General features: G+C 44.7%; 1 protein-coding gene across 7 annotated transcripts in view; it reads left to right on the forward strand.

Annotated features, from left to right (window-relative positions):
* Positions 1–12,200, forward strand: part of SMG7 (SMG7 nonsense mediated mRNA decay factor) — a 54,015-nt gene extending 41,815 nt beyond the window's left edge. For 5 of the 7 annotated variants that reach the window (XM_080407543.1, XM_080407541.1, XM_080407542.1 and 2 more), the window contains 9 exons: positions 302–446; positions 1,693–2,081; positions 2,841–3,206; positions 4,738–4,887; positions 6,979–7,059; positions 7,645–7,804; positions 9,155–9,325; positions 9,425–9,576; positions 10,052–12,200. In XM_080407543.1, the coding sequence (XP_080263669.1) occupies positions 302–446; positions 1,693–2,081; positions 2,841–3,206; positions 4,738–4,887; positions 6,979–7,059; positions 7,645–7,804; positions 9,155–9,325; positions 9,425–9,576; positions 10,052–10,165 (1,728 nt within the window). In that variant the 3' untranslated portion in view covers positions 10,166–12,200. The remainder of the gene's footprint in view (positions 1–301; positions 447–1,692; positions 2,082–2,840; positions 3,207–4,737; positions 4,888–6,978; positions 7,060–7,644; positions 7,805–9,154; positions 9,326–9,424; positions 9,577–10,051) is intronic. The other 2 variants (XM_080407545.1, XM_080407546.1) reach the window with 2 other exon arrangements.
* The last annotated feature ends 460 nt before the right edge of the window (positions 12,201–12,660 follow it).

The following is a 12,660-nucleotide window of genomic DNA, read 5'->3' on the forward strand; positions in this document are numbered from 1 at the left end:
GGTCTGAGGATATTATGATGTCTGCTTCCCACTCTCTCGCTAGAGAAGGAGCCTGTTGCATCTTCTGGGTAGATCTCCCTAGAGTGCTTTTGTGAGGCAAGGAGTGCCTGAGGACAGGCAGGGTAAACTGCCTGAGGTCAGTGAGGAGGGAACTGGGTTCCTGTGTTCCAGACCTCTCCCAATTACTTAGGGAAAAGAAAATAATCTCTCAGACAATCTGGGAGTTCATTTTTTGGCTTGAGACATGATGTGGGTAATTACAGGAGAAGTTGTGTAATTTCTTCTTACTTTTTTGTGTTAGGTGAAATCCCAGACAGAGATGAGGAAGACTCCGGTGTCTGAAGCCAGGAAAACACCTGTAACTCAGACTCCAAGTCAGGCCAGCAGTTCTCAGTTCATCCCCATTCATCACCCAGGAGCCTTCCCTCCCCTTCCTAGCCGGCCAGGTAATTTACATCATTCTTTTGAAGTGTGGTTTACTCTTCACTGCAAAGAAAATCTTGTAATAGTGGTTGTTACAGCCTCTGAAGGTGGGAGCTGTTTTAATGAACATGCATTCTCACATTGAGAGTCTTACTAAGTAGTAAAGAACGGGCATAGCAGAACTGCAATGAGATAAATAAGTTTCCTTACACTTTAGAATCGAGGTCTGTCATAAAATCTGCCGCCTTCCTTCTTGTTTAGTGGGTGTGAGATCAAGGAACTTCATGGTAGGCTGTTTCTGTAGTTAGTCAAAACATGACAAAGTCTCCTGCTAGCTGAAGAGGAAGCGTTCTCTGTGCCTGGGACTCCATTACAGAAGATCAATCACACTGCTTGCTTCTTTTAAAGCTCAGTTTCTTTTGTAGTGGTGCTCATGTTTCAGGCTGTAACTTGTGTGGTCTTACTTGCTGTAGTTGCCACATTGCGTGTTCCCATTTTGTTGTAGAGTGTTCCTGTCATACCTTGCTGTTCATGTTTGCTCACGAAATAGCTGGAAGCTGTATCTTCCCTGCAGCTGCTACATGTAGTCGCTGGATATAAGACAGAGGGACATCTTCCCTGCTCCAAAGTCAGCGTAAAATCTGGCCCGTGAGACACAGAATTAAAGCTTGCCTTCCAAACTTGTTTTCATTGTGAACTACAGGAAAGGAACTGATCTTGTGGAAATGAGGATTTGTTTGCTTACCATCTGTCTCTGTCTAAATTAATCCAGAGACTGGTGATCCTGTGGGAAGAGGCAGTAGACTTATCGACTGCTTCTGTTCATTGCTCCAGAAGTTTAGTCACTGAGAATGTGTGTGTTTGAGGGGAAGGGAACTTTGGGAGTAAAGCATCAAAAAACCCAGAACAGTGAAGGAAAAAAGTAGAAGGGAAGAGAAAGTGGGGAGACTGACGTCTGGGGTGGGGGGTGGAAACATGTGACTCTCCCAGATACTGCCCTTGACTGACTGTTACCAGTGCCTGGAATATTGCAAGAGAACCTGAGAAAAAACTCTGGATCCCCCTGTGATCACAGCATGTGTGTGCAAGGGTGAGAGAGGACATTTGGAGTGCATGTATGCAAACTGGTGTTCCCTGTCCTCGCGGCCTAAATGAGCTAAATGAGCAAAATAGGAGGAGAAAGGAAAAACCAAACCACTAAATATTTTCTGGAGGGGAGCTATCTGCTCTGTCAAATTGTGCTTAAAGGTGCATTTTTATCTTTTCCAGGGTTTCCACCTCCAACCTATGTTGTTCCCCCTCCTGTGGCTTTCTCCATGAGCACAGGATACACCTTCCCAGGTGGTGTTTCTGTCCCAGGAACCTTCCTCCAGCCCACAGCTCATTCACCTGCAGGAAACCAGGTGCAAGGTGGGAAACAGTCCCACATTCCTTACAGCCAGCAACGGCCCTCTGGACCAGGGCCAATGACACAGGGACCTCAGCAAACACCACCTCCTTCCCAGCAACCCCTCTCATCTTTACCAGCTCAGGCAACAGCACAGTCCGCAAGCCAGTTACAGGTCCAAGCTCTGGCCCAGCAACAGCAGCAACAGTCCCCTACGAAAGCTGTGCAGGGCCTGGGGAAGAGCCCACCACACCACTCCGGATTCCAGCAGGTAAACTCAACTAATGCAATATGCTAAGCTTTGTTTAAAAATAAACTGCAACGTTCAAGACCTAACGTTCCTGGATTACCTTTTCAAAACTGCCATTAAAGACCCTAAGTGTGGAATTTTGATCTGTGAACTTCTGGGCAAATTTTAGAAAAGAGCTGAAGTTTGGTGGGCGTGAACATACGGTTCTATAGCGGAGAGGAAGGCATCTACTGGAATGGGAAGGTGGTCACTCTTTTCTGTGTGTTTCTGTTTATAGACAAGGTATTGAAGGTGGTATTTCTGTCTTAGGCTTTTCTGGTTTCTTTGTGTGAGTAATGAGGACTGAATCTGAATCTTCACCCACGCTCTCCAGTGAGCTATCTGGGTTGCAGTGTCAGTTCTGTCACAGCTCTTAGTTTTATGCTCACGTTGTGCTAGAGATAATCTCCCTTCTGGCATGTCTGGACTTGATGCTGAGACCCTCCTGATGCTCTGGGCAGCAAAATGCTGGCTCCGTACCTTAGTAAAGGTGTTTATAAGGTACTGGGTTAGAGTAAGGATTATACTTGGCCGTTGGGGTAAAGTGTGACTAAGGAGTATTAGACGTCTATTGAGACTGTGAATTTTGGCGAATAGATCAGTAGTTTAATCAGTAGTAAATCAGAATGTTTGTGGAATGTCTGTCACAAGCGAGCCAGACCAACAGTTTGAATGGAGTTAGGTGTTCAGTTAACGTGAATTGTTCCTGCTTGCTGGTGAAATTGTGTGTCTCTGCCTCAGTATCCGCAGACAGACTCATCGAAGCAGCTCTGGAACCCACCTCAAGTTCAAGGCTCACTGGGGAAGATCATGCCCGTTAAGCAGTCCTATTACCTGCAGGCCCAGGACCCTCTCAAATTATTTGAGCAGTCATTGCAGCCTCCTGTGATGCAACAGCAACCTCTGGAGAAAAAAATGAAGCCCTTCCCAATGGAGCCATATAACCAGAACCCCTCAGAAGTCAAGGTGCCAGAATATTACTGGGACTCTTCCTATGGCCTGGCTGACAACAGGGTGATGGCACAGCAGTCTAACATGGACCGCAGGGGAAAGCGGCAAGGAGTCTTCCGCCCAGAGCAGGATGCTGTCTCCAGGATGACCTTTGAGGTAAAGATCCATACTGTGAGTGGTGAAAACCACTGAGACTCTGATACTCCTGACAACTCTAGGAGTTTCCCTGTTTCAGGAATGCCCTGTAGCCCCAAGTATGTCTATGTGAGCTTGTTTAGTAGGGAGCTGGGTATCAGTAAATGGGATTCCAGCAGACAGCAATGAGTTCTCCATTTTAGTTGGCTGTATGTGAGATCTGACTGTTGAAGATTTGGTTTCAAGTAGGTGTAAGTCTTGTTCAGTGTAGTTGTGACATTGATATTTGCACTGTGTCTGCCAGGCCAAGAAACATGGCAGCTGATAGTTTTGGGGAACATTCTTGTCTGGCAACTGATGAATACCATTAAAGCCACCCAAATAATTGCAGTTGAATTAGTACCCTTTAGACAAATTCTTAACACTTGTGTAGTATCTTGAGTGCACTGAATGGCTGAGACTGTAGTAGCCAGATTGAGAAGGGTAGGAGCAGTCTTGTTTTGGATTTTTTGTTGTTGTTTTTCCTGTAAATCCCACCACACAGTGAGGGAGCTGAACGGATTCCTTAGCTGTTGGTTGAATTAACGGAATACTTTGCTTCTGTTCATGCAGTTGTGCTTTGTGTTGCCATTTATAAAACCTGCAATATTTGTTATTTATTAACAGTCCAGGAGTTGTCTGTGAGTGCTTTTGGTGATGTTTATAAGGAAAGTTAAACAGAGGCCTCTTTAAACTTTTGGTCAGGTGTGCCTCTATAAACGTGCTCAGTATTTTCAGGTCAGCTGAGATCCCTTGGCTTATCCTTCAGAGAGAAAAGCCAGACAATATACAGGAGCCTGATTCTACCCTGATACCAGGTTGTGGTTTTTAGATGGAGACAGGGTCCAAGCCTTGTTCTCATCGCTAAAAGGGAACCCTTACCTGGCCGCCAGCACAGTGCAGTACGGACAGTGGCTGTGCTCGTGTGCTTGTGTTCTAAGCATCCCTCACAGAAATCAAGAAGTTGAGTTTGACCAGCACTTTGCAGGGTTTTTTGGCCCATTGGTCTGGTCGGCTGTACGTTGGTGTAGCAGCCGTTAGCAGTGGAAATAAGTCTTGTGGGATTTAAATTCCACAAATAGAGGAGGGAAGAAGATGCAAACATCATTTTACTTGAAACCTAAATTGCTCACAGGTCAGCTGTAGAAGAATAATTGTAAGATTTCATGTTCTCTGTCCTTGAATGTGAAAAGAGGTTTGATATTTGGCATGGATGCAATAGGAAGCACATGCTCCACTAATAAAAACTATCTGCCCATCATTTTGATGGCGCAGCTCTGCCCCCAGCATGCTTTAGGCCATGTGGCTAGTTATGTTAGCTCAGCATTTTCTATCTGTGTACTTCAGCACACTTCTGCTGCACCACTTTTCTCAGCTTGTGCCTCTGCATGCCGCCTTCTGCATTTCTCTTGCTATTTGCTCTTGTCCTGTTGTGGCTTAGCCCCTCCTCACTGTCTCTTGCTGTTCTCCTTTCTGCCTTCTGTTGTCTCACTGTGCTCATTTCTGTCACTAGGACCCCAAGAGCTCCCCTCTGCTTCCTCCGGACCTGTTAAAGAGTCTGGCTGCCTTGGAGGAGGAGGAAGAGCTGATTTTCTCTAATCCTCCTGATCTTTACCCAGCTCTGCTGGGGCCTCTCGCCTCTCTTCCTGGACGAAGCCTCTTTGTATGTATTTGATGTAATACTGCTGCTTCTCACTCTTAACTGGCATCTCTTTCTTCTGTGAAATTACAAGAAACGTGAAAATCCTCTCTCCCCCCCATCCCTGCTGTCCATTTCCCTGCCTCACCCTTGAGCTAGTCTTCATAAAAGAGCTCAGACCAGCTGAAGGCCCATGGTACAGCTCTTGGGCTGAATCCAGGCCTGCTAATTTGTTCAGAAATCAGAATAACAGTGGGGATTTTTGTAAGTACAGTCCACAAGAGAGACATTGGTGCATCATTTAATGCACTTGCTCTTCTGCAGTTGTATGGGCTTAGTAATTAAGGGCAAGGGGGAGCACAGATTCAGCTGTGGGAAGTCTTCAGAAAAACTGTGGCTTATTATAGTCTGCATTATATTTCATTCACAAAAATGTCCGAAAAGCAGAGGGAATCTGCTCTACTAAATGCAGAAGAGATTGTAAAAGAGCAGGATGGCTTTGGAAGAAAATTGCAAGCAACTGGCTAAGTAATCAGTAACTCCTGTGGAGTTACAGACTCCTCCTCCCCCATTTATGAATTAAAACCTTCCTAGTTCACTAGCTTGGAGGGTCCTAGAGCTGCTGAATTTGTGAATTGCCTCTGAAAATGCAGTATGCCTTTCTAGTATGGCTACAAGCACGTTCATTACATACTAGTAATTCAGATTAGTAGAAGTAACAGAGTCATTTGTTACTCTGCGCAAAATCTTTGATTAATTCTATTCCTCAGTTATTTGACACGCCATCCCAAGGAGCCAGTAGCAAAATAGACATCCATTTCTGTCTCATTAGATACCTTTGCTAAGAAACTAATAGCTGCTTTTTCAGCAGCTTCCTTTGAAGCTCCTACTGCTGCTGTCTGCCGATAAAGGGAAGGAAATTCTTCTCTGTGCAAGCTGTGTGGATATGCAGAGTGTGAATTTTGTCTGCCTTTTAGAACGTGCTTTCAAAGTAATGAGTTGTCACTTTGAAAATCTAACAAGTGAGAAACTGCTTGCCAGGAAAATGAGGCTATTTGTCTTTGGCTTACAGGATAAAAGCAAAGATATTCCAGATACCGAGACCATGTTAAAGAGAGAGACATGCTAGTTCAGGTTTTGGTTGTTTGAACAATAAATTTAAAAACATCTGACATGCTGATCTGGTATGAGTGCAGGAGAGCTTTTATTTGGAACAAGACTACAGCTTTCATTTTGGATCACACACAGTTTTACTTATGGCTTCACCAATTCTATGGTGTTCGTTGTCCACCAGCTGAGCTTTGTAATTTTTCTTTGATTTCTGTATCGATGATAACTGATCCTATTTCTTCCCTAAATAGGGTTGTTTTAGATAAACTGTTTTTTCACTGCTTAATCATTGTAAGAACCAAAAAGAAAGCTGAGAAATATTATGCTGGAAATAACAACTGCATGAGAGAAGGAGATGTAGATGATGGGAAAGGTCATGGTCTGTAATATCTTAACAGGGGAGTTTTGGAATCTCCGTTCTAAACACTGGAGGTGGATTTTTTCCTTCCTCTCTACAGTCATTGGTGAAAATGAGAACATGCTGAATGAAACTTAGACTGTTTAACTCAAAAATCACAGGGCTTGGCTGCTCTTTCTGTTTTAAGAATGTCTATGAAGCAGGGATGCTCTCAAACTGAAAAATAGTCTGTCGGTAGTGACATACAAGAGTCTAATTGTGTTTGAGGAAGTCCTCTGGTCACCAGGAAGGATCCTGTCTCATTTGAACGAGGTTTTACACACCCATAGGGTTTTTTTGGCAGGAATCTCTCCTCTAGATGTGTTGGACAGAGTATTACAATTGGAAAAGCTGTTCTGCAGTGGGGTTTGCCTGAGACTCTCAGCTGTCATGATTGTTGATTAGGAGATATTAAGTACAATTAGTAGGGAAACTACTGATTTTCTGCATGTTAGTTTGCTCTCCCTGTCCTCCAGGGTGCTAGAGCTAAAATATAAGGAGGGTTTTAAATATGACCAAAACCACCTTGGCAGTTTCTGATAGTATATTTTCCTCCTGCTCATTACACTGAATACTAACTGCTCTTCTTCTCTTTTTGGTTTTTGAAGAAGTCCCTGCTGGAAAAACCATCAGAATTGATGTCTCAGTCATCGTCTTTCCTGTCCCTCAGTGGCTTTTCTCTTAATCAGGTAAGCGAGGACCAGAGTCTGCAGCCCTCTGCTGCAGAGCTTGCCATTAAACTAGCTAACATGGCAGAAATCTGGGGATATCCTTTAGTTTAAACCAATGGAAAACCTGGAAGAAAACCATATGGATGCCTAATTTCAGTCTGTATCAGCAAGATTATCTTTACCTTTATCAGTTGTCTTTCCAAATTCATCCCAGCTATAGTTCTGCAGACATACTATTGAATCTTGCAGAGTTCGTGGGACCCCCTGTTGTTAGTAGAATTGTGAAGTTGACTGAAAAGGTGATCTCAAAGTGTGATGGTGTGTAGGGTTTTATTTCCTGAGCGATGGATTCCCTGTTCTCTTCCAGAGGACTGAGCTGGTTCTTGATAAAATTTTTGTGAAAGCTTTGCAGTCCAGCCAGGAGAAATCTGTCATGATTCAGAATGTGATGGATTTCATGTTAAATAAAATGGTCAAAGAAGAGGGGGCTGGGGAGTGAAAAAGGAGTTAGGAAAATATATTGATCTATAACTGTTTCCTTTGTACAGTGTCAGTATTTGAAATAAATCCAATACCTAAACATTTACACTTACGTTTTGGCAGGAAAGATATCCAAATAACAGCATGTTCAATGAGGTATATGGGAAAAACATGAATACCAGCACAAAAACAGAAGTCACCCCTTCAGTTGCCCATCAGGAGACTTCACTATATTCTCTCTTTGAAGGGACTCCGTGGTCTCCATCCCTTCCAGCCAGCTCAGGTAATCCTGGTATGGTTTTTCTTATATCTAGTGATGTAAGAGGATTTGAGTTAATTCTGAACCTACTGCAAGTTAAATGTAACTGGAAATTAAAAAAAATACCTGCTTGACAAGGTGTCTGAAGGTTTCTGTTTTCTTTATATATCCTCAGAAATATGAGGGGATCTGTAATTAATACAGCATAAGAACCTGGTTTTTAATTGAAGTGGTTGAGCAGGATTAAAGTTGTAGGAGGTATTAAATCCTGAAATCTCTTTAACTTAGATTCCTGACAAGCATTTGGGAGTAGGGCTGAAACTCAAAGATCCATATACTTTGTGTTGCCTGTTCGGAAAGAGCAGGAAGAACTGGATTTCATAATGTAGATCTTTGAAAGAGAAAGAAACTGTATGACTGAAGAGTGTGGAGGAAAATATGACAGTGGGGTTTTTGTGTTAGTTTGGTTTTTTACCGTTAAGCAGCCTTCAAAGCAAACCAGCTTTTTCCTTAGTAATTATCTTAAAGGTGTAAAATGTAACTATTAGATCATGACATTATATTCATAAAAAATCCAGAAGAGTGTGAAGGGAGGAATTAGAATTAGTTGAATCTAAGAAATGAGTGGATTTTAAATAACGTCTGCACTGGATGAGATTTTCGGTTGCGCTGAGACTTTTGCAACAGGAATAACTGTTGTGGGTGAAATGGAAGGAGCTGCAAAGTGCTTTTATTCTAGCAGGATTTACGGCTCACGTGGTTTCAGCTTTCTCTCCCTTCAGCTCTTCATTCAAGACCACATAGTTTCCTGCCACCCTGCTATGGTGTCTTGTCTTCAGTCATCATTCTGTCCTGCCTGCAGATAGGCTTCTTCATGCTTGTTCTTCTCTTCTGCTCAGTATTGGCATCTGGTCTGAATTGCTTTAAGACTCATAGAAGTGTAAAACATTCACAGACTTGGGAGTTCGAACTGTAAACTTAAAAACTCCTCAAGGTCTAATGTCATTTTTTTTAGTGGTTTGTCAAGCTTGGAGACAGATTATTGGGGGTTTTTATTTTTGAGAAAAGTTCTTCAAGAAACCTTGGGAAAACTCACTTTGGCTAGCCAGCCGTCTCGGTCTCCTGGTTTTTGGTTTTTCTGGTAAGCACACGTATACGTTAAGCACAGTCCTTCTGTTCTTGTATATGCACAAACATTTTCACTCGGAACTTAGGAATTTGCATTACGCTTGTGTAATGGAGGGAATAAAAACTGACCTTCAGCACTGGAGAAAACTGGGTAATGGCAGAATTTGCAGCAGCACTAAGAAATTCAAAATCAGGAGGCTCCTGCTGTTTCTGTTGACCTTTTTCCTCTTGCCTTGTAATCACTAGATCATTCGACACCAGCCAGCCAGTCTCCTCACTCCTCCAACCCCAGCAGCTTGCCAAGCTCCCCTCCAACCCATAACCACAATTCTGTTCCCTTCTCCAACTTTGGACCTATTGGGACTCCAGACAACAGAGACAGGAGAGTCGCAGACCGCTGGAAAACAGATAAGCCAGGCAAGTGCTGGGTTTCAGGCTCGCGTGAAGCCAGCTGATGGCGGTTGTTTGGCGGTGGTTTTGCTACCTTCCTTTGAACTTGTCTTTCTCCCGTTTTAGCAATGGGAGGGTTTGGTCTGGACTATCTCCCAGCAACATCGTCATCCTCGGAGAGCAGCTGGCACCAGTCCAGTGCTCCCAGTGGCACCTGGGCAGCCCAAGGCCCTCCTGCTATGGAGGACTCCTCAGCTGTGCTTATGGAGAGCCTGAAGGTATGTTTGACTGAAACTGTGCTCAGGAAGGGGCGTTTGTCTGTGGGGCCAGAAAGTCTGTTGATGGGCATTAGAGCTCAGAAACTGAAGGGTTTTCCTGCAGATTCAAATGTGGGAGGTGTGACCAGTGCTGGAAGATGTCACAGTTCTCCAGTTCTTGCTGGTTTAGAATATTTTGTGAAACAAGACCAGGCTGGCAGAAGTGGAAGAAATGATAACATTTGCTTTGACTAGTCTAAAATTAGTAATCGTTAATGTGGGATGAATTTTTATGGTAATGAGGATTCTGGAGGAAGATAAGCTTCTTCCAGGGAGCCCCTTTTTAGAAGGCCTTCTTTGAAGTCTGGATAACTTTCATGATAAGCCAGGTATGAGTGATAAAGAGAAGAGGGAGAATACAGAAAACTGCTTTCTCACCTGAAAGAGCAGGGCTCTCTAACGCAAGGAGGTGCTAGTGTTGGCTGTTTGTTTTTAGTCCATCTGGTCCAGTTCCATGATGCACCCTGGACCCTCAGCCCTGGAGCAGCTGTTAATGCAGCAGAAGCAGAAGCAGCAACGTGGACAAGGTGCCATGAACCCGCCGCATTGAGACAGAGGTGGCAACCCTTGCAAACGAAGGCTCCATAAACCATGGCATGTTGGGTTTGCAGGACTGGCCCACACAGTCCTGTGCAGGTGGCAGCCCTCTCTTCTGTTCCTTGCTGTCAGGAGGGCGTAAGTGCTCCACCGACCCACTGAGTGTGCACAAAACGTCTGCAGTGCAAGAAAACATCATCAGGAACTCTCCATCCCTGGGCTCTCTGGAGGGAGAGAGGAACTGCTGTTTGTCTCACTCAGTGACCCGATATCACCGCCTCTCACCTTCTCCATCGTGCATGTCCCCAGCCACATGGGAAGTAAAAGCTGAGAATGAAGGGCAGATGGGAGAAGCCAATGAGAACTTCTCAATCCTTTTCCTCTCTTTGGGGAGATAAAATAGGAATCCATTAATGATTGCTTTGCTGACTGAGAATGTAGTTGAAATTACTCCTAAACATCTTTATTACTATCTCAGTAGTAAGATCACACTGAATTCTTCCGTACACAGACGTGCTTCGTAGTCAGTGTGTAGCAATGAAAGCCCCAGTTGCTGCTCCAGTCAGAGGTGGTGGGTGGCGAGGTGGGGCTCTGTCTCCTGGGGTAACGAAGGAGTTTCATGAAGGAGAGTCTGGCACTTGACACCACTTCACCTTTCACCCAAAGGCTTTGGCCAGCCCGTGGGTGGGTTAGAGACTCCAGCATGAAATGCCGCCCTCTCAGTAGGTGTTTGAGCTATAAATGGTGACGTGGGGCATTGCAGCACTCTGCTGGACAAGCAAGTTAACTGCTATGGGGTTTTAAATTAATGTTTGATTCCTGTACATTTTACTGTAGCATAGTGGCTAGCCCCACAAAGGGCAGGCTAGTCTGTGCATTCACAGCCTGACTCATTTTAATAGGTAGGTAGAAAGCTTTCAATGGTTTTTGGGTTTTATTTTTATTTTTTCTTTCTCTCTCCATCCTCCCATCTTTGCTGGATGCTAGTAGTTTCATTACCAACGTGCGACATCTCGCAGAAAATAATCAGGGGTCCAGCAGGGCTGGGTAAAGCCGACAGTCAGCCTGGACAGTGTGGAGTGTTTGCAGCCCCACAGGCACACATCAGCTCTGCAGAAACCCGTCCCTCCGCGCTCCCCGCCCCCAGCTGCAGCCCCAAACTTTCAGTTGCGGAATGAAATTCAAGGCACCCGTGGACACACATGTGTAACACACGGAAGAAAGCATAGTGCTGTTCATATGTGAAAAGGTGCAGAAGAGAAAAGGAAAACATTTTATTTGCTATTTATTAGAGGGAAGGAAGACTGGAAGCTTCGTTAAAGAGAAGGACAGCGTTTTTGTTAGGTTTCCCAGGGAAGTTACGGAAACAATCTCAATGTCCGTTTGCTGTGTTTAGCAGTAGGGGTTTGTGTGACGATTCAGGATCTCTGAGCTGGAAGTCAGCTGCAGAGCAAAGCACATGCAGGAGCCGAAGTGACGCTGGAGTCTGAGCAGCCCCAAAGAATAGAAAAAGGGAAGACGGAGGAGACACGATACCCCTCCGGGGGTATGAGCAGCTCCCCCACGATCTCCACCTTAGCAGCATCACTGTTCTTTGTTGCATTTCGAAGCTGTATTTCCTTTAAAAAAGTCCAAAAAGTGAAATTCCCACTCAGTGGTAATACAAACCAAACCCCTCTGTACTTCCCTCCAGCCCTCCCGGTTTGTGTATCGAGCTGTGCACCCAGGCAGCTGCGACATTCCAGTGTTTGAACCTTCAGTCACTGACTCTTGCACCCTAGACGAGCTAACCAGGTTCACCATCTCACTCCCGGCAGTGCCAGGGTCCCAGCTGCACGTTCCACTTGTGCATGAGCATCTGGCCTCGGGAATGCATCCGACTTGGCTGGGATTCCCGTCCTGCCCTCCGGTGCCTGAGGGAGCAAGGGGAGGGGCCCCCAACAGAAACTGGTTTGTGTCGTAAGCTTTTTTTGTGTTTTTTGTCTGTCTGTGCAAGAACTGCAGCTGCTGAAATCAGCTTTGCCTTTAATTAAACCATGTTCTCTCCATCCAGGTCTGTCTGTAGTGTTTATTTCCCGTGTAACTTGGCTACAGGCTTTTAAAAATGCGTGATTTTTCTGGAGAAGTTAGAAGGTTTGAAGTTGAATTTTTATTTTTATTTTTTTATTATTTGGGTCTGTCTAAAAGAGAACTAAATAAATCGCAGAGATTCTGTCATGGGCTCAGTGCAGATAATTGGATCGTGATTTTGTGCTGTCTGTGTGCAGTGTGTTTTACATGCCAAACCAAAAATCTGGGGTGGGAGTAGCTTGCAAAGCTGCTCTTCAGTTGCAGACTGAACCCAGTAGAGCACACGTGGTGGGAGCTGGATGACACAGATCCTTCTGCTGTTTGACCCGCCTGCAAATTGGGGTGTTGCTCGTTTGCAGCCAGGTTTTAAACAGCATATTTTCAAATGTGTCAAAGAAGACCACGGAGATGTTCTGGTTTTGGAATGGCAGGCGTTCA

The sequence above is a fragment of the Falco punctatus genome (assembly GCF_963210335.1).
Source record: "Falco punctatus genome assembly, chromosome: 11".
Classification (NCBI taxonomy): domain Eukaryota; kingdom Metazoa; phylum Chordata; class Aves; order Falconiformes; family Falconidae; genus Falco; species Falco punctatus.